A 23,613-nucleotide genomic window follows, 5' to 3' on the forward strand; every position below is an offset into this window, starting at 1 on the left:
TCATTTATAATAGGTTGGGCCTGTCCATCCTTTATTATGGTTTTCTAGGGTTAGACTATTTAATGTGCATGCATGTATCATTGGGTTTGAACGATTGTATCGCCCTACCTAGCACATATAGAGAAGTTCACGTTGAACTCTTCTAGAGCTTTGTTAATCTAAGCATTCAACACCTTTTTGATCTATGTTCTTGTCTTTTATATTCTCGTTATTGTTTATATAATCAAACAATCTTGTGTATTCTTTCTACAGAAGCTTCGTTTTGGGATCCCCTCCCGGACAATGACAGACGTTTATTCTTTCTTTGTTTTGATTCTCAAGCTTAACCCAAACAAGACATCTAGTGACGACGTTAAGTACCGATTGCATATCACAACAAATATCCAGATGCACAAATTTAACTCTCAAACTAAGCAAATTTAATAACCAAAGAAAACCATTCACCAAATGGATTTAGATCACTTTGGTTTATTGATTTCCCTTGAGGATAAAGAAAATTAGGAGAATCAGCTGGTTAATTTCTGTTCCTCAATTTCATGAAACGGTTTAAACTATAAATTGATTTTTCTTGTTGAGTAACAAAACAAATAAATAGTATTGAAGTGAATGTCAACAACAGGCAAGAAAGTGCTACAGAAATGGAAGAAACAATTGATTTTTACATCCAAGATACAACATTATGCAACACACCACAATATTATTTCGAAATAGGTTAGGAACTTCATAAACAGCTGAATGAAACACAAAAACGACCAACATAAACCCATTAAAACTATATTTCGTGATCAACGATACCAGTGTACTTTCAATATAATCCAACAAAAGCAATTAACTTTGATATGCTATTAGGTTTTATGTAGGTAAAACTTTCAAAATATTGAATTTCTAGAAACAGATGTTACTTAACCTAATGATTAGTTATTTTTGACGTTTGAATAGAAAAGGAAATAAATTCTAGAAAAAACACAACAAACGTAAACTCATAAATTATATGATATACACATATGACTATTTTAATCGTATACCTTGAATACATATCAAATGATTATAAGATCTACCTTAAATACATATCAAACAATTATAAGATTTATATTATTCTTTACAATTGCAGATCAGAAAAAAAATATTGAAACTGTGAAGAAGATTTTAAACAGTGAATAAAAAGAAAGAAAGATCATGGGTTCTCAAAGGTGAAGATGGTGGTATGATTGTGTGTTTTTAGATATACGGCTTTTAGCGGATGTTGGTATATGATGGTAGACGAGACATGCTTGAAGGAGATTGTTGGTCAAATTTTAGCAGTGGTGATGACAGTCTAGATGGTGGAAGGTAAAGTTGTTATCGATTTTTAAAAACAATGTGCAGTTAGATAATGTGAGGGACCATCGTGTGTGGTATCTAGAGCGATGGATCAATAGTTGTAATGGAGTAGGTAGAGGCAGAATGGAAAATGTGGTGTGGTGGGAGTACTGACAACATCGATGGCAGCCTAGGTAGACGACGATGGAGCTCAACAAGGATGGGGTAGTGGTGGTGGAGGGGTTGTTAGGGATTCAGAAGGAGTACTGTGTAAGAGGGAGAGAGAGAGAGAGAGAGAGAGAGAGAGAGAGAGGTAGATGTTTTGGAGATTGAAGGATATTTACAATCTAATAACATTTGTGGGGTTGATTTTTAAGTGGTAACATGCATTTGAGAATGTAGGAGGAGAATAAATTTGTGACAAAAGGTTTATTATCAACATACTTGATTGAAGATAGAGGGGAGGAGTCGGATTATATTCATATTCAGAGTTCTTTTGGTAGAGAAGATGATTATGTCATTATATTTTTGACATTGATCTACGGCCTCTATATATATTTAGCGATCTGTGTGATATACAGTTGGCAATCCATTTGATGTACATGTATTTCTCATCTCTCACTCCCCAAACCAATTTCCTATATGCATATACATATGTAGTAATTTGGGTATAAAATGATGTAAATTATGTATATTAACTTGCACCTCTTAAATTATGATCTTAATTTCAAGAACATTACTGCATTCCATACTTGTAAGTTATTCACTCATTATAAAATGGTATATATATATATATATATATATATATATATATATATATATATATATATAATGATTATGATTACATTAGTAATAGGATATTAGAGCAGAGTAACAGCTAAGTACAATGCATATCCTTAAATTCGATCAACATTACTTCTAGGTATAATCTTTTCATAGTCTAACGACTAGGCAAAATATCATTGCTTAAGTCAGGACATGGTTTCTGTCGGCATATTATCATATCATTTCATACTTTATATAAGCTACTAATATAGTTACAAAAATATAGTTTGATAAGGAAGTTTGATAAGCATGTAATCCCATCATCCCCCCCCCCCCCCCCCCCCCCCCCCGCAGGGGTAAAATCTGTAAAACCGTAAAAGTTATGATGTGAACTCTCTCTATTGACGTGATCATGCAGACTCTAGCTACTGCATCCAAAGCTTTGTGACAGCAGGGGGTGTAAAGGAATGTTGACAATGAGAGGATAGATGTTTCATGTGTGGATTTTGAGTAGTGAAGGACTCTATTTATAGGGATTATGTGCGTGTCGTGCACACGATTCGTGGCCCAAAAAAAAACCTACTATGTGTCATACTTCTTGTGGCTCACATTTCTTAAATCTCAAAAAATACTAATGTTAGGTATATATGTCGCACATGGCGTGCACTTCACGTTCACCTGTTAATTTTCTATAAAAATTCATATCTTCCTTGTATGAATATTGTTTGTTATCTTCTTTATATATTTGTGTAGCTATCACTGAGTACTATAACTCACCTTAAGTTTGCGTTGTCAAATTTTAACTTTCGTTTTTAACCCGTATTTTATGTTTGTCCAAAAATCATATTTTCTTTATACGAACTCCATTTTTTACCTTCTTCATCTCAAAGTTCTTGTCTCGCGGAATACTACGATTATACTTTTAATAACTTTAGTCAAAACTCAACCGATTTCTTTACACCGTTTTGACGTTAATTACGTTAATCACACGGTTGATTTATACTTTTTTATAAAATCATAACTCCTCCGATCAATGTTGTATTTTTAGAAAGTTTTATATCCTTGGGATCACGTTGTTATGTACTTTCCAAATACACTAACCGTTACTAATAACGGTACGACTTTTTGGTCACTCATTTTGACCAGATTTTCCACTTAATAGTAATAATATATCTGATCACTATTTCCTGTAATATGAAAAAAAAAAAAACTGTATTGCTTCCACTTGTTTATGCTAATCTCTATTGTCAGTTATTGATGGAAATTACTTAGTTGTCATAAATAGGCCCCACCCAACATACAAATGGGACCCTCCCAGCACACAATGCAAGAGTCTCAGAGACAACTTGCATTCTACATAGTATAGTGAGAAAACTCACATTTCTCACAAGTTAGATAAACTACAAATAACTATCACGCAACCAGTGCTACAACACACCAATCGAATCAAACAAGGTTTAACCTTGGTCTATACTCTATAACTATAATTTTCAAAAAAAAGTCAATCCAAGTCAAAAATTCAATGGTCAAAGTCAACTGTTCAAATCAAATTTAGAGAGTCTCCACATCATGGCCTCTTAAATATAAGACCAAATACCCCAAGAAACGATACATCTGGAACATAAGACATCAAAAGGGCCTCAAGGATCCATAAAGTTGCCAAATTTATGGTAACCCTTCTTTCAAAATCTCACAACATGAAGAATAAGGGACAAGAGACCAATATCTAAGAGCATGCACCCTAAAGATTGATGATGATGTTGCTGATGGGGATGGCTAGATAAACCAATGCACCAAATGAGTTTTCTTCTCCTTCAAGATACCAAGAACACCATAAAACTCTTCAAAACTCAACAATAGAGGCTAGATCTGATTAGGGTTGGAAAAGAGGCTGTTAGATGATGAAGGTGAGCAAACCCTAGCTCACACTTGCTTATATAGGACTTAAAGCCCAAAAAATTAGGGTTTTTCCCTCAGACAGTTGCCACAACGTGATGAAAAATATGTCACGTTGTGAGCCATAAAATTCTTGCGCGGACACTAATGGCTATACCACGTGATGAATATGCCAATCCCACGTCGTGGCCAATATAACCTTATTAAGATTATAATATACTTATAATAATGTATAACTAGGATTTTAGATGTTACATCACAAACTGAAGACCTACTATTAATGGAAAAATCTTACTTATTTGACTTTAAAATAGACTTGAAAACTACTGAAGTGGGATGACCCCAACGTCGATGCAACTGGGACAATGAAACTTTAGTACTAGACACAACATAATGAGGAGTGTGATTGATTGGCAGCAGAAATAGACCTATTTTGCTTTTACCAACAAGAAGAGTTTTTTCATTAGTGTGTCCTTAACAAAGAAAACATTAGGCTAAATTTTAATGAAAGCATTATTGTTTCATTGATTGTTGTTTTTAGAAGCATTGTACCTACTGTTGTTGTGATTTTTGTGAGAGTTTCTTGAATCTTGCTTTGTAAAATTGTTGGTGAAGTATACTGATACGTTCATCGCCATGGTTTGAACTTAATAGGCAATCAGATATGAGTAGAACTTCGGTAATTTGACTATTTGATGATTTCTAAGGACGATGTTGGTTGTGAAGTGATCTCCATGACCTAGACCTAAGCTGGCTAGGATATATCTACTAACTTCTTCATCGGCCATAGGGTGACAAATATTAGCCATAGTATCGATAAGTCCTATAATCGTTTAGTAATATTCAGACGCGTTATAGTCACCCTTCTTGGTATTGGAGAGCTGTGTACGAATTTGAATGGATTTCCCTCGGTTCTAAGCCAAAAACATTGTGTGGAGTCACTACTAGAATACATGGTACCAGCGACGAAAATTTTCTATAGCTATATTAGCGACGGAAAAAAAAAATACGCATGTTTACTTAATTATAGCCTTTAGCGAGGGAGTAACAAGAGATTACCAAGGAATCTACATCGGATTTTCGATGGGCTCGATCCCTCGTTGATAATTCTTCAAAAGTACAGCCAAATTGTTCGCTGATTTTCATTTCCTTATTTAGGTTTTCATTCCCTCCGATTCTAGTTTTCATTCACCACAATTGCACAATGAGTTTTTTCCCTTCTTAGGTTTATGATTTCTCCAAATTACATACGTTCCCTCTCAGTCGACATTCTTCTTCTCCGTCCCAAATTGAGGTCGTCATCACTCACCCTATCAATCAATCATCACTCATCATCACCGAGAAGACCAACTCTTTCCCCACCGGGATACAAAAAGGGAAGGTTTATGCTCCACCCCTAACAACGATGATTTCTCACAAGTAAGCCCTCATTTCCTCCGATTTCTTGGAATTTTTTTGTAAATGGATTTAGAGTTTATTATTTTATAGATTTGAACTTGATTCTTTTCTACAAAAGAATTCGATTGAGAATCAGTTTGAAATACAATCCAACAACATACTACTGGATCGACTTCTTTCTCTTTAGTTTCCCATAAAACCTTATCAATTTGGTTATGTTTGTTAGCATCATTCCACGAAATTCTATCACCTTGTTGTTTTATAGTGCATATCTAAAATCTTACACTTTCTTGTTCAACAGCAAATCTGCCCAAATATATAAAACCTAAATAGCATACGTAATATTTTTTACATACATACATATACATGTCATATATTCCATATATTACATGTTTAGCTTAATTTTTAAAATTTAAATTGTTAAGTTCTTGTTTAGGGGCAAATCTGTTTAGGAGAAAATCTGTCTAAAAAATAGAGGACATACAAAACATACAAAGAACAACCCCAAAACATAAAGGAAGTCCTATAGAAGTATAATGATGATCTAATTTGATAACAAGTTAACAACCAATTGAAAAATCATCTAAAATTAAAACCTTTTGAGACGTATCATGACCATCTTTCTTATTCAGGGGAAAATATGTCCAAATATATAAAACAAAAACAAAACATAATATTTTTTTACATATATACATATACATAACATATATTACATATATTACATGTATATCTTATTTTTTAAAAATTAAATGGTTAAGTTCTTGTTCAGGAGAAAATCTATCTAGGGGCATATATGTCCGAAAAGTATATGGCATACAAAACATACAAAGAATAGCCCCAAAATAGTTATGTAGTTGAAACCTTAACCAATAATGGCATTGTACTTCTATTTATGCTGAAAAGTAAAAATTAAAATTAATGCAGGGAAAAAGAAATGCACCGAACAAGTTATAGTTACATTAAAGAAAAAAATTGACCACTTAAATAAACTAAACATATTATGACAATTTAATACGCTAAAGACAAATGGCAGAGAATATTATTAAAGAAAACAGTTAGATCACCTAAAGTCTTGGCATCAATGCACTTTTTAATGAGTTTTGTACTCACTAGAACTTTCAATTCACTGTTTTTTATTGATAGTTTTATTATAATATTTAGTTTTTTTTATGTATTTAAAAGTTACCAAATTGTAATCACATATTGACATGACTGATTTTGTTTAATTTCTTTTTTTAACCGACGCCACAAGGTATGTCATACATACCACAAGGTCTAACATTCTATATTGTATATGTAGTCGCTCGTAATTGTGGTCATAATGTCAATATATAGTGATACAAGATGGATGTACAGTAGGATAGAAGATGGGTATCTTAGCGCATCATCTAAGACATCTGTTGACTACTTTTTAGATGTTGCTTTTTCTAATGAAGCAATCGTCGATAAGGATTTCATTAAATGTCCTTGTATTAAATGCAAGAATATTCCCTATAGGAGAAAAGATGATGTAAAGCTTCACCTATTACAACATGGTTTCACCCCTAATTACACAACTTGGTGGGCACATGGTGAAAGTATAGCAACATTTCAGCATGAAGTCCAACCTCCTAGTGCAAGATGATGAGTTGGATGGGTGCACGTGCATGGTGACGGATGCAATGTGTTCTACAGATAATTTTACATTTAATCAGCAAGAACAAGTCCCAAATCCATATGTTAAGGGGTTCTATGATATGTTACGTGATGTTGATAAACCTTTATGGGTAGGGTGCCAAAATTATTCAGAATTACAAGCAGCATCGGAGTTGTTGAATCGGAAATCAGAGTATAATATATATGAGGTTGGTTTTGATCATCTACTTCCCATGATTAAGTGGATGCTACCCCCAAGTGAGAAATTGGTTGGGAACTTCTATGAAACAAATAAGTTATTGAAAATACTTGCACTTATAGATAAAAAAATTCACGCTTGGAAAAATCATTGCATGCTTTACTATGGGATTGATTCTAATTTAATCGAGTGTCGAGTTTGTAGTCATGATCGTTACAAAAGTGATAGATTAAGTTTGGTTCCTTATTATAGGATGTAACACTTGCCAATTGCTCCTAGACTTAGGAGGTTGTATATGATAAAAAAGACGGCGACAAAACTTCAGAAATGGTCCCTGTGGTTTCACAAAATCTGGAGTTTCGTTCCTAACTTTAAAAAAACCTCACAGATGGTACCTGTGGTTTCAAAACTTTTACTAAAACATCCTTATTGCTAACTCCGTTAAATTTTATATGTTAAGTGAAGGGCATTTCCACCGTTTCACTATTACAGGGACCATTTATGAGTTTTTTAATTATTAGAAAAATTATTTTAATATACAATGGATCCCATCTCAATCACTCTCTCTCTCTCTCTCTCTCTCTCTTTCTCTTGTACATCTTTTTCCTAAAAAGAACACACCCTTTTGCTCTGTTCTATGTAGTTAAATGCCATACAAAATCTCTCTATCTCTCTTTAACCTTGTCTTCTTCCCATAATTTACATTCAAGAAACCTGCAATTCAAGGAAGAAGGAGGGTTTTTTTTTACCTTTTATGGTTGAAGAAAAAAGTGCATCAGAAATGAGTACTCAGAAACACACGTACTAATGAAATCAAATGAACAACTTCAGACATTAATGCAAGCTGCTGGTCGAATGGATCCAGTAATATATTACATGGAAGAAATCAAAGCTTTACCCACTACCCTAATAAGAAATCCCCCATCTTTGTTAACGTGATTTGATTTATATAAGTGCCCATCATTCTAGAGAATACGTTGTCAATCATATTGGATAGATCCAAAATAAACTGATCAATAAGATAATATATCCATTTTTAATTCAATTAAAAGACCCAATTCTAGTTAGATTCTAACAAATGCCAGTGAGTAGTACCTGTTGAGGGAACGAAGATAAAGCAAAGAAGACGATAAGTAAACGGATCAATAATATAAGAAAGGGTGTATCAAATTCAGTGCAAATGTCAACTCGATCTAAATCCAAATTGCAAAATCAGATTATTTCCTTTTGTTGTTCATAGTTTCAAACATGTTGTGACGAATCTGATGTTGAAATCGGCCACTAGAATCAATCCAACAGTCCAAATGAAGATCTTATGACTGACAATGATACAACCCAAATCTACATACATCTTCTTCTTCTGTCATACCCCCGTACCAGGACGGCTGAAACGTTTGGGGGCGGTTACATTGAAAATATATATTTACATAGTTTACATATTGTACTTGTTCATCGGTTACATAAAAGTGACAAAAGTAAAGTTTCATAAAGTTGCTCCACTTGATCTCATAGAAAAGCTCAACATCTGTTGTTACTGGTTCCTGAGAATATAAGTCGTTTTGAAAAGCGTCAACTAAAAAGTTGGTGAGTTCATAAGCATTTTTGTATAAAATGGTTTTGTAATCGTTTCGAATAGTTCTCGTAGTGTTTTCAGAAAATTTGATATTTTCTATGAAAATAGTTTGTAAGTCACGTTCCAAAACTGTGAATAAATGCTTGCATGCCCTTTGTTTTCCTTTGCTTGTAAGTATAAAGCGTACATTTCCAGAAAATCCTATATTTTCTTTAAAATGGGTGGACTGAAATCATAAGTATACCCTTTGTGTCTCTTCCTTGTAGAGTAATAATGAATATATCCAGAAAATTCAATATTTTCTTAATAGAGAACTGTAGTCTTAAAACCTAATAACACGATGAAAATGAATAGTATACAGACATTAGTATATAGTTTCATTTCTTTTAATAAAACTAATGAAGTAAAGATTCCCGTAAACCAAAATAGTGTTGTTAATCCCTATGTGATTTGTTACAACCGTACTAATGTGACAACAGCGTCTGTCTTGATGTTCTTCAGGCGTCGGTTTCCAAAGATAATTGTCAACCTAGACTGTCCTGTCTAGTTGTAGCGAATAGCTCAGGTGTGGGGTGTCAACCCCGTATAGATCTATACATAATATCCCACTCTCCCTCCAAGAGACACTAGTTATAATTACAGGACTTACGTTGTACGCTACGTAGGTATGGTGAAGGAGAGTCTCACAAGAGCCTTAAAAGATTTAGTGAACTATGACTCTATTTTACTTGCAAATAGATAATTATGCCTTTAAATAATTATGTATCCTTTGAAAGTGTGGTTCGTGACCTCTAAACTACAACAATTATTGTTTATTATGTTTGTTTGTCAAGACAAGTTATATAATTATACATATAAATACATATAAGTTAACATTTCTAGATGTTTTAAAAGTGAAAATCCTATAAACTTACATCTAACACTAGTATAAGCACTTTTAGTATGTTAAAAACAATTTTTCTAGTTTTTGACTTTTTCTGTCTCTGTTTTTAGAAAAATTATAGAAAAATCATCGTAAGTCATCATTTGGATCCGTAAACTCTGGGAGTTTGGAAATTGAGTCTGCTTTATGCATGGCCTCAAACCAGTGTGAAAATATTCATTTTCACAGACTGGTCCGAAGTTATTACTGAAATGATAGGCAGTTTTGTAAAAATCGACAAAAATCATAGAAAAATCGTATGAATGCGTGTGAGTAGTCCTTAGAAAGGTATAAACCTGAACTATTTGAATTTTAAATAGTTTTGAAAAGTACCGAGTTCAAGGTGGTCAAAACAGTCCATAAATGAACCAAAACTTTTCTATTAGAAGCTGGTTTTTTAAGTTTAAGTTATGTATGTTTGAAACCAGCACTCATTTGCTATTTATGAAAGTATAACCCTTATCCACAAGTTTTTATGCAATATATATGTTGAAAAACACATTTCTCACGATTTTTATGAATTTGTAGAAGATAAACTTCATGTTCACGCAAATACCTAAATGTTAAACACATTACATATTGGTTCATGCAATTATCCATTGGCTAAACGAGATTTGACTTGTATCCCCCCCCCCCCCAAAGAGTATGAAAAAAATGAAAAGAAGTGGGGTATGAAGCTCACCTTGGGGTTTTCAAGATGTAGATGAAGGAGGAGAAGGACTTTTGAGCCTAGATTGTCTTCTTGAGGGAACACTCGAAGTGAGTGGTGTTCTAAGATCCATAATCACGAAAATAAGAGGATAAGGGAAAGATCTTAGCACAAATTTGAAACAAAACCATGTAGTTTAACTTATAACTTACCAAGCTTGTGATCTTTGAAGAAAACTTCCTTGGAGAAAACACACACAACCCGCAAATTTTGATGAAAGAATATGAGAGAATCCTTGAGTGTTGAGAGGAAAATGTGTTGAAGATAAGATTGGGAATAAGGGTAGGGGAGGAAAGTTTCGCCGAATCAAAAGGGGAGGGGAGAGATGAAAAGGTTTGACTTCTAAAAAGATGATTAGATGTGCATTGTTATATGGGGGTTAAAGGCTTAGAAGTATGTTTGTTAAGGGTGTGGTGGCAAGCATAGATAAATCCTCACATTTTTTTGTTTAGATGGGCTAATCTGAATTTAAGGGGTTCTCAGCCCACATGATGGTCCATTACTGAATGGCGGGCTTCGAAGTTGACTTGGACCAAGGAATTTTCGGCCCACTAATGTTCTAGGAAGGGTATTGGCCCAATTAACGGGTTTTGACCCAAGGAGATTAAATGAAGGAACTTTCGGCCCAATAGGGTTCAAAGGATGATTTTCGGCCCAATAGGACCAATCTGAGGGGTTATCGGCCTATTAGGGCCCAATGAGAGAGTCTCGGTTCAATAAGCGATTTGGAGTGTCAAATTCTTGGGCTAAGGCCCAAAAATGATTTGATTTGGTTTATTGGATCGAGTTTTGGTCTTATACGTGGTTGTTTCGACTTAAATGACAAGGTACCAATGTAGGAACTTAATAGCATTGAAGTTTGAATTTCACTAAATGAAATGTTGCAAGGTTACAGACGGATATTATCTTATACAAGGTTGAACATCTTAGCACTAATTTCCTAGTTGTGACATCTTCTATTCTCCGGGACCCAACAACCAGCTCTGTTATGTTTCATTTGATAGTCGTGACATCGCCTCCCTATCAAATTCATTTAATTTATTGCTATAATCATTGTCTGTGCCGAATCCGTGTTTTCTATCTCTAATGGCCCACGTCATGGATCTCTCTTATATATGTTTGTAAATTCAATTCGATTCAATTAAAACACAAAACAGAGCTTTTAATCTTTATATGATTTTGAATTTGAGGTTTGATTGGTAACGAGATCCAAAACCCAAATGAAATCAAGCTTGTGGAAATATAAATTTATGTAGGGGTTGCTAGAAATAGCAAAAGGATGCTCTCTTTCTGTGTATGAAGCGTGAGAAGTGAGTAGGATTTTGGAGTTTATGATGAAGTGAAGAAGGCGGGAGTAGATTAAAAGGGTGTGTTCATTTTATAAAGAAGATGTATAGGAGAGAGAAAGATAGAGAGAGGGACCATCCATGAGGTTTTTTTAAAGTAAGAGATGAAACTTCAGATTTTATGAAACCACATGGACCGTTTATGAAATTTTGACAAAGACGGCTAAACAGATGACTTGGCACTATGAACATCGTACAAAAATTTGAGTTCAAAGCATCTTGAATTTGCAAGTGATCCATGAAACGTTCGGCTTAGGTTATGCACCGATGGGTTTAGCCGAAATAACTCAAATTCGAGTTCATATTCATGTTAGCATGTAATTCATTGATCAATCTATAAGTTGCCTCTTGGATACGCTTAAAAGACTCATATATTCAATTAAGCATGATTATACCCAGAAAAAGAATCTCAATCAAAATTTAGACATCTTTCTCCGGCCGCTGATAGACAAGTTGATAACGTTCTATAATGATGGTGTCGTTGCTTATGATGCTTCACTTAGAGAAATTTTCACAATGAGAGCTATACTTTTGTGGATTGTTAGTGACTTTCCAGCTTATACAATGTTGTTTGGATGGAGCACACATGGAAAGTTAGCAGGCCCATATTGTATGGGTAGGTCAGGATCATTTCAGTTACATCACAAAGGCAAAAACTTGGTTTAATTATCATCAAAAAATTTTACCTGTATCATACCAGTTTAGAATCGATAGACATGGATTTCTAGCTCAAACTACCATGCAATCACCACCACCGCAAGTCTTAACTGGTGATCAAATTTTGGAGCAAATACGACACTTCCCAACGGTTTACGAAGTCATTCCTCATAAACCAAACAATATGAAATTGCCTGGTCCCAAGTTCACAAAATTGCCTTGGTTTAGGATTACTCCTAATTAGGTAAAAGAATCCTATTCTGGGAGCTACAATATTGGCTGACTTTATTAATCAGACACAACTTTAATTTAATGCACATTGGAAAAATGTTTTTGAAAATATCTTTCACACTGGAATTGGCAGTAGAAAAAGTAAAGACAATATCAAGACAAGAAAGGATATAGAAAGATATTGTAATCAAAAGCATATATATATATATATATATATATATATATATATATATATATATATATAATGAGGGTGGAAAAGATATGAAAACTAGAGCACCATTCACTTTGACCAACCCCCAAGTAGGTACAATATGTACATGGTTGACTAAACTTAAATTCCATGATGGGTACGCTTCAAACGTGGGGGCATGTGTTAATCTACAAAATAATAGCTTTTATAGCTTCAAGCACGAGGATTTTTATGTGTTTTGGCAAAGTTTTTTGCCAATTTCTTTAAGAGGGATGCTTCCAAATCCAATTTGGATTGCATTAACAGAATTGTCCACATTCTTTTGTGTAATATGCTCATAGGTGTTACATATAGAAGAGTTAGATCACTTTCAAAAGACAATTTTTGAAACCATTTGCAAGTTGGAAAAAAAATTCCCTCCTGCATTTTTTGACTCAATGGAATACCTTGTTATTCATTTGAATTGTGAAGCTATTCTTGGTGTTCCGGTTCAGTACAAATGGATATATCTTTATGAAAGGTAGTTTTTCTATAACGTACAAAGTATCCTCTCATTACTATTATAAATAATCATAAAACTCTATGGTATTGGTAACAAGTTATTTTCCCACATCTACTCAACTTGAACTTTTTGGAAAAACACAATGAATTAAAAAACCAAAAGAAGGCACCTCAAATACCGAGTACATTACCCCCAAAGCTAGAATGGTTGTGGTATTTGTTAAATCCCTAATAATTTAATTAATTATTCTTTGATGATATATATTTACTTTAAATATATATATTAATTCGTTTATGATAGTATATAATACATATAAGGAAATTATGGTGGCGAGATATGGCGATGATATTAACAGCCATCCCCCTTATGATCATGAATTGTGGGTTGAAGCTAGTGGAGGGATCAAGAAAGGAAGAGTGCTTGGATTTCGTTATGTGTCTGATCCAGAAAGGTTTTTGATTCCTTCTGTTGTAGCCCTAAGTACATCTTCAGACAACTTAGAGGTTTGTTAAGTCTCTTTTGCTGACCTATTTTTTTTTATTTTCCTGTTTTCCTGTTTTCCTCCTTGAAAGTACAGCGTTGAACTGTTTTCATATTTTCCTCCTTGAAAGTACAGTGTTGTTACTAGTTGGTTCATCTTGAAAGTACAATGTTGTCATGTTTTCATTATCACATGTTGTCTTGGTTTAATGTTTTCCTCCTTGAAATTACAATACTTTATTGCCTGGTTCATCTTGAAAGTGCAATGTTATCATGTTTTCATCCTCACCTGTTGTCTTGTTTTAATATTTTCCTCCTTGAAAGTACATTGCTATTCTTGGTTCATCGTGAAAGTATAATGTTAGCCTGTTTTTCTGTTTTACTCCTTGAAAGTACAATGCTATTCTTGGTTGGGTCATCTTGAAAGTAAAATATTGACTTATTTACCTTCTTGAAAGTACAATGCTATTGCTGTTTGGTTCATCTTTGAAGTGTTGTTCGTTCTTGTTGGTGTTATTGGTATTTCGTTGTACTTTAATTTGTTTTTGTACTGATTGGTGTTGTTCATGTTATTTAAGTTTATATTTGCTAATTTACTTTGTAGGTCATCATGGATCGAATCTGTGAAGAGATGAAGGAAGAACTTAAGTTGGAACGTGAAGAAATGAAGTAAGAGCTTTTGGTCGAACATATAGAAATAGAGGCACGAAAACAAGAAAATACGAAGGTGTATGAATATTTATTTTGTTAGTTGAATTTTAATGTTTTGAAATCAAATAATAATGTTCATTTTGGTGGTCGAATTTATTGTTTTAAAATTGAATATAAATGTCTTATTTACTTTTGTAACATAACATTTGAGTTTGATTATGGAATAGTGACAACTAATCGATCATTATATCATATAAACAATTCAACGACGGATCTGCGACGAATCTGAATAGTGTTAGGAAGTTTTTGCGCCATAATAATTGGTCGATAAACTGTCTATATTATCTCATCAGCAACGGATTTATGACAGACGATTATTTTTTCAAAAACATTTTGTGTAAGCTCGCAGATTCGAGCTAGTCAATCTACTGACAATAAGCGTTAAAAATGACTTTTTGATAGAAGATTTTTGTGTATAAATAAGCTTAACCAAAGTTATATTATATGTCACAAGGATTCCGTACATATAAAGAACGCTCAAATCCATCGAATAACGAAGAAGTTATGAGCTGTTAAAGTTTGGCGATTAAATCGGCACGGTTCTGCGTAACGTAAAAACTGAATTTTTGATAAATTACTTTTTAGCCTTTATAATCCAAACTAAATTCATAGTATTCATTAAACCGGGAGTTTGCATATTGGTCGGGAATTAGCCTTGGTACCTAGGCAATCTCACGATGTGAGAGGCCTCTGGACAGTGTATAAACAGAGCTGAAAATCACTCCATTCTTCACACCTTTCTACTCTATTCTCTCCCAAACCCCCAAGGTCTGAAGACCTTTTCTCTAGCAGCTCCTAGGTATTAGTAGCAACTCCCGGAGTACCAAAAGACCATGAGAAGAAGAGCTTTCGGCTCAGAAGTTCCGCCCGCGCCGAAGCAGGTTCCTTGCTATACCCCCTGTAAGGGAGTTATGCTTACCTTACTTTAAGTATAACTTATGGTTAAGTTCATTATCATTATTACGCACCTACAAAAAAGATTTTTCAGTGATTCCAAGTCGTTACAGTGATTGATCTACTTACGGGGATGATCTCTAGGATGTGATTTAGTGAGGTGTTTAAAGTGGGATTTCCAAATAGTATACTTCATATACCAAACAGACCATGCCTCCGATATGATCCTACAGGGTTGTTCCTTACTTGATAGATCATGAAACTAGACTTTGAGTTAATGATGAATTTAGACTAATAATTAGTCGCAATAAATATTAGATTAAGAATTAATAATAATGATACAAGGTTTCGTCAAACGAAAATACAATTGTTAAAAGCGAAGCGCTGCCCGAATTTCGAGTCATCACTTTAACAAATGACTACATAGTCCCTTTCATGAACATGATTTTAAGACAAGTCATAATAAAGGCATTAAATATATGTTGAAAAACATATGTGAGTTATATACTTAGTATCTGGAAATATGTAATATATGTATATTTGATGATATACGCTATGCGAACTAGACATGGTTCTATATGTGTTAAGATTTATTTACATGATAATAATAATAGAAGTATTATAAATGAGAAGACAAATGTATGTTAATACTTACTACTCTGTAGAAAATATTACACTAAATTAGGATAGCGTTTCCAAAACAGAGTTAGCATTGAAAGTTGATTACAAGCATTGTAGACTTGCTTAGTGATGAAATAAGACTTAAAAGAGATGCATAGTTCAATTAATTTTGGATATTTGGTATTATCTTATTAAAGGTATGTGTGTGGTCGGAATAGATAGTAGAAACTTTTTTCGAGGAGATTGATGATCAATGGAGTATGTCTTACGTAAAAATGTACTTTCTATGTACAAAGTCTTTTTCAAAGCTCTTTTTCTTAGGTGCTGCTTGTGTCAGGGGTATTATTATATTCTAGGGTATGATTCCTACTCATACTAGGGTATTGTAATGTGCCATAAGTATTATAATGTACAAAGTCCTTTTTTGGCACTATTCTGTGTCGGGATGCGGGAGCATATGGTAGTAGTTTATTAGTATTTCCCCATACTTTTTATTTTGAAGAGTTTTGGAGTCATCTTTTCTTTTATGAAGTGATCGGACGAGCTTCGTGTGTTGGCGTTTCCTTTCACAAAGTAATTAAGGAGACTTTGTAGACCGCCTAATATAGTGTGTCAGTAATAGACCACTACTAGGTATATCTGATGTTGTATTGTCGGATAGGATGAGTCTGGGTCAAATACCTCACGGTGTCAGACCACTTCTAGGCATAATTATCTAGATAACCATCCCTGACTTAATTGTCTTGCTGTTTTTACGAATCGAGGTTCATGGTTAATCTTGTTCCATTCCCCTCATTTGATGTATTTATTGATCCTTGTGTTGTTGTCAGGGAATTTCTAAAGCAACATTGTTATTTTTTTGTTCATATTGATCCTTTAGGCTAGATCATGTAAGATCGTTGTATAGATCTATACATGGGAATCGACGGGATGGGATAAGTTGTTTTAGAGATATGATATATTTGTGTTAATGATAATAGATGGATTTTCAGGTTTGAGATATACATTATTATCACATTGTGGGATTGAAATCCCTATGTACTCACCAGGTTTTTCCAACCTGACTCACTCAGTTTATTGTATCACAGGTGGCTATATGAAAGATACATTCTGCTGAGAGATTCAAGGAGTATTAGGCCACAAGTTTAATTATTGTCATGCTAGTAATATTTTGTTATGCTTATGTTTTCTGTATTGACGATGACATCCTAATGTTTTAACATAAATAAAATAGATTTCATTAGAAATGCTTTGAAAATATCGTTATCATGTTTTCTGGGAACAAACTCCACAATATTATTCTTCAAAAATGATACTCTAATTTTTAAAATAAGCATAATCAAATCGGTCTTTTCTTGTCGTGACCTAGAGATATCACATTTTGCGACAAGATAATCCGTCACTAACTCGATCGCTAACAAAAATATTTTCGTCGTTGATTCTGTCGCTAACTTTCAACGACAAATCTTTTACTGGCTGGCTCATTCTATTGATGATTCGTCGCTGAAGCTCTTTAGCGAAAAATTTATGGGGGATACTGCTTTCGTTGAAGCCTGTATTTCTAGTAGTTAGAAACGTCCATAATTGACTTGATGTGTCTGTGCAACGAGTAAGTTAAGACATGACATCATCAGTAACCCATGCCTCATGATTGGGATTAGTGTCTTGTCTTGCTGCATCGCCAGTTCCCACTGTGATCTTGGCTACCTGGACTACATGTGTTCCATCGAGGAAACCAAACAATTGAATACCCCGTAAGATGGGCTCAATACATGCTTTCCAAAGAAGAATGAGAAAAAATGGAACCATGGGATCTTTGAAGAAATTTGTGTGGGTTAAATTGCAAGTAATGGCAGTGGCAATCTTTGAAGAATTGATTAAGGGGACCCATGATAAGCTTATCTAGGAGAAAATCAAGAGGGTCAAGAAATAGAAAGAAGAAGGAGAAAAATGGAACCATGGGATCTTATCTCTGATAGCAAGTTGAAAATAATAATCACCTGCCTAAGAATTCCCTTAGGGATGTTTCCATGTATATAGATAACAAATACATAATATAGATCCAAATGTTTAGGATCTTTATCTATACAACAAACTAACAGATAATAACACATAATCCTTTGAATTATTCAGATGGCTTGTGTTTACAATGTTTTCTTCCCATAGTCTTGACCCTAGAATATATTAGAACATGAATGTTGCTCACAGGTGTTGACTTTTCGATGAATCTTTTTAGAATGACTCCGATAAACTAGAAAATTAAGCCAACGAAAAGCTAGGAAAAATTTACACAAAACAAAAGAAAATATTTGAAAAAGAATAATATAACATAAAAACAAAACAAACATATTAATTGTGTGAAAAACAACACACAAACTGTCTAAGAAAGAATGTGAAGATTGATGGATCAACTAGATAGACTTTTCTGGCTTCACAGTAGCAATTAACAAATTAGATACACCAAAAAATAGCAATGGGGAGATTCAAAAAACAAGCTATATACACCACTTAATAGCGAAGAACATTAACAACTAAACCCCACAAAAATAATCAAGTTATGCTAATGATAGAACATAAAACAAGGGGCTATACAAGTTTCTCAAAGATATATTTAAAAATAGAGAATCTAGCACGACAATGTCAAAGAAATAAAATAAGATAATGATTTATATTATACATAAACTATTACATTACGATTATACTAATCTAATAACATAATACTAACTAAATTAAACATAATATAGTTGAAAAAATCATTATATATATATATATATATATATATATATATATATATATATATATATATATATATATATATATATATATATATATATATATATATATATATATATATATATATATATATATATATATATATATATATATATATATATATATATATATATACACACGCAACACAAAAGCATAGTTATAACAAAAACATAATTATATGGGTACAACAGTAGGCTTAGGCCCACCTAACACAAATTTGAAGTGAAATATATATATATATATATATATATATATATATATATATATATATATATATATATATATTTCATTTATATTTCTTTTGAATAAAAAATTCTCCCTATTTAAAACTTAAATACATAATAAAGACTAGAATTATCACCACCGGGACACCACCGCTGGAAACAACCTCTTCCACGATGCCCATTAAAGCTTAATCTTTTATGACTATCCCTAAAAATCGCAATTGAAACTTTAAACATTTCAAATCCACTATCAGATCTAATGTTTTAGTATGCTCCACCATCACCCTCCATTACCATGGATGTCGTCGCACCACCATTATACAACGCCGCCATCGTCCTCCTTTATCTTTCTCGATTTCTCTTTATCTCACTGATACACACACGCACACACACTCGCAAACACTCTCTCTACCATCTACCCTTGAGCCTCTTTCTCGGTCTTTCCCTCTTCTGCATCACAACTGAAAATCGGCGTGCTTAATCTTCTCCATCCACTATCTCATTTTCATTTACAGTTTGAATGGATTTCAGAGTTTACTTTTCTGATTTAATTTGTGGATTATGGGTATTAATTCTTGGGTTTGTGGATTTGATTTTGTTGGCATAGTTGGATGTTTTATCGAGTGGCAGAACATCAAGGTTGTTTGATTTATGCTAATAGCGTTGGAGGAGGGAGAGTTTGGGTTTAAAAACATTTGAGTATGTTGGGATTTGTTGCAAGATTTGTTTTCTTTGTAGATCTTGTCAGAGTAGGGGTTTTGTTTAGGATTTAATCGTTGCAGATGAAGCTGGTCAAGAAAGGGGATGGAGAGGAACAAAGAAGGCCAAAAGGGGAGTGTTGATGGTTGTTTTCGGTGGCAACTGGTGTTTCATGGCGGCTTCTGGTGTTTTGCGGTGATATCTGGTGTTTTCCAGTGGTCTCTGGTGTTTCCAGCACAATGGTCTAATGGTTTAAAGAGTGACCGGTAAGAGCATCTGTTATACCCACCACATACCACATATGTGGTGGGTGCCACATCAACACCACATTCCACTACCACTAACATGGGATACCTACCACTAACACACCACTCCACATCATTATTTTTATTTTTTTTAATTCAAAAATACAATAAAATTACTTTTTTTTAATTCAAAAATTAAAATAAAATTACATATTTTATAAGTAAAAAGCATTCATTTTTTTAAAACTATTTTTTCATTAATTATAAAAATAAAATAACAACTTTAAACTACATTACTTAGTTAATCTAGAAAACAAACATTACATTAATAAGAAACCGAAAAAACGTACATATAAAAATCCTAATCGTCGTTCATGCTATGTTGGTACAAATGTTCCGCGACATCTTCTCGAAGATTGAAACATGTTTCACTGTTATGAATTTCAACAACTCGCTCCAAAAAAGCATTCGTTCCGGGTACGAACTCCTCAATTGGAACGACAACGTCGTTCGGATCATACGTGCAAATCGCTCGACCTTCATCTTCAATAATCATATTATGCATTATAATACATGCTAGGACCATTCGTTTAATTCTTTCTTTATCCCAGAGTCGTGTATCATATTTCACTACATGCCATGTTTGCTTAAGGACTCCAAATGCCCTCTCGATATCCTTTCTCGCTGATTCCTGTTTTTTGTAAAAAAATTTGCTTTTTCACTTCGAGGAACCGAGTATGCCTTCATCAATGTAGAATAATCTGGGTATATCCCATCACCAACGTAGTAACCATATTTGTACGCGTGCCCGTTTACCGTGAACGTCATATCAGGTGCTTTGCCGGTCCAAATATCGTTGAAAAGTGGAGACTGACCAAGAACATTAAGATCGTTGTTAGACCCCGCTACTCCAAAAAAGGCATGCCATATCCACAAATCTTGAGATGCAACAGCTTCTAGGATGATAGTTGGTTCACCTATATCTCCTCGAGTGAACTGACCACGCCATGCAGTTGGAAATTTTTCCCAAGCCACATGCGTACAATCTAGACTGCCAAGCATACCAGGAAATCCATGCCTCTCTTCATGAGCCGAATATAATCTCTCAATATCATGTTGAGTAGGTTTACGCAAATATTGTTCGTGAAAAACCTCATAAACACATGCAGAAAACCAATCTACACATTCAACTGCGGTCCTCTCGGATACATTCAAGTATTCGTCAGATGCATCAAATGCTATACCGTATCCCAAATACCTAAGAGCAGCCGCACATTTTTGTATACTACTAAAACCCATTCTTCCTCTAGCGTCGGGTTTTTGTTTGAAAAAATCATAACGAGATTCTAAAGCATTACTAATACGTAAAAATATAGCCTTATTCAGGCGAAAACGACGTTCGAACGAGTCGTCATTATAAAGACAATTATCAGCAAAGTAATCACGTACCAATAAGTCGTGTGTGGCTTGGCGATCACGATTGACGACCGCCCTTGTACGCGCTACATTCGAACTTTCTTCGGCGTGAACGTGTTGCACAACATTGAAGAATGTCTCGACGAATTCTACGTCGTCATCCGAGTCAAAACTTTTTAAAAATTCCATATTTATTGAGGGATCCATGGGTGTAATAGAATGTGTATGTATGTGTATGTGTTTTGGTAATAGAAGTTTATTTATAATTGAGTTTGAAAAAAAAAAAAAACCGGCCAAAATAGCCGTTCAACGGCCAAAAACCAAACAACCAATGAAATGCATCGTTTGAATCCGTTGTCCCGAGCACGAATCACCACGAGCACGGCCTACCACGAGCCACCGGGACGGTGTGCACGTCCGTGGTTCATGGACACCTCAACCACGAAACGCCTCGTGGATAGTATACCAGTCGGTCTAATAGAATGTGTATGTACGTGTATGTGTTTTGGTAATAGAAGTTTATTTATAATTGAGTTTGAAAAAAAAACGGCCAAAATAGCCGTTCAACGGCCAAAAACCAAACAACCAATGAAATGCATCGTTTGAATCCATTGTCCCGAGCACGACTCACCACGAGCACGGCCCACCACGAACCACCGGGACGGTGTGCACGTCCGTGGTTCGTGGACACCTCAACCACGAAACGCCTCGTGGATAGTATACCAGTCGGTCTAAGGGTGAGGGTGAATGTAAGGTTGGATTTATTTGAATTTATTTTTTTAATTAATAAATAATGACAAAATAAAAAAATAAAGAATAAAAGAAAGGGCAATATATTCTTTTTATGTCTATGAGAGACCAAACACGCAACAAAAACAAACTATAGGGACGTTCCGAGTGCAAAAAAGAAATGATAGGGACCAAACGTGAAAATTATGCAAACACAAGGACGATTTTAGTATATATATATATATATATATATATATATATATATATATATATATATATATATATATATGAGTAAATTACACAAACGGTCACTATAGTTTAGTGTAATTTGTTTGGTCCCTAGCTTATTCTTTTAACTCATAAGGTCCATATTGTTAGTTTTTGTTACGCATTTGGTCCTAGCCTTATCTAAAAAATTATTTTTCCCTTGATTTTTTTATTTATTTAAACAAACACACCCTCAACCCCACCCCCTCACCTTACCTTACCTACCATACCATTTTTCCATATTCAAATAATAGTCTTTTTAGGTAAAACAGAACCAAGCGCAATAAAAACAAACAATAGGGACCAAGCATGAAACAAAAACAAACAGTAGGGACCTTCCGAGTTAAAAAAAATAAGTTTGGGACCAAGCATGCAAATTACCCAAAACCATAGGGGCCATTCGTCAACCAATCCATAGTAATTTATTATTTAGAAAATAAAAAAAAAAAAATACGTCACTATCATACCCACACCCCAATATAGTATTCTACTAGGCGAATGTCCGTACGTAGCACAAAAACACCTATAAAGTTGAATTATTCACAAATATGTATTTTTTAAATATAACAATAATGTTCTTGTTAAATTTGATATAATAATTCGTATACTAAACTGATATAATATACAGATTATTTTGATTATATGATAATATATATACATCTATTATAACTTCATAATCTCAATCACTTAAGTAACTTTTACCTGCGAGTTACATATGAATAAAATTAAATATAATATACGGTCTAATATTATTTATAGTTGTTGTTGTTGTTAATTAATTTTTTAAAATTCATTTGATTAATGTTTTAATTTCTATCCTTATAATCTTTTAAAACATCAAACACTATTTTTTGATTTTAAAGGTAACAATATAATCATTTATATGGAGTTATTTTTAACTATTGTTATTGTAAGTTATTTTAAGCAACTTATTTGAAAACTTTTAACGATTATGAAAATATATTTCGGAAATATTTTAGTTAAACTGATATAACAATTTAGTTTTTGCATTTATCACTTTCATTTATCATTTTTAACTATTTACAAAATATTCTTTGGTTTTTTAAGTGGAACTGGAATTTATATTTTAGTTGACACTGTAATGTTATATTTAAATTAATAATTTAACTATTTATATCCAAATTGTTCAAAAGTTGTAGCTTTAAACTGATAATAGTTTACATATAATAACATTTTAAATCTAATAAATTAAATATAATATTGATGAATTGA

At 33.6% G+C, this 23,613-nt stretch overlaps 1 protein-coding gene across 1 annotated transcript; it reads right to left on the reverse strand.

Annotated features, from left to right (window-relative positions):
- Window positions 1–20,598: 20,598 nt before the first annotated feature.
- On the reverse strand, window positions 20,599–21,573 carry LOC111898470 (uncharacterized). The gene has a single exon (XM_023894375.2). The coding sequence runs from the start codon at window positions 21,571–21,573 to the stop codon at window positions 20,599–20,601; it is 975 nt and encodes a 324-aa protein (XP_023750143.2).
- Window positions 21,574–23,613: the final 2,040 nt, after the last annotated feature.

This window comes from Lactuca sativa, chromosome 7 (assembly GCF_002870075.4).
Source record: "Lactuca sativa cultivar Salinas chromosome 7, Lsat_Salinas_v11, whole genome shotgun sequence".
NCBI classification, from domain to species: Eukaryota; Viridiplantae; Streptophyta; class Magnoliopsida; order Asterales; family Asteraceae; genus Lactuca; species Lactuca sativa.

Coding starts and splice junctions, on each gene's coding strand:
- LOC111898470 (XM_023894375.2), bottom strand. CDS start 21,573: ATGGAATTTTTAAAAAGTTTTGACTCGGATGACGACGTAGAATTCGTC.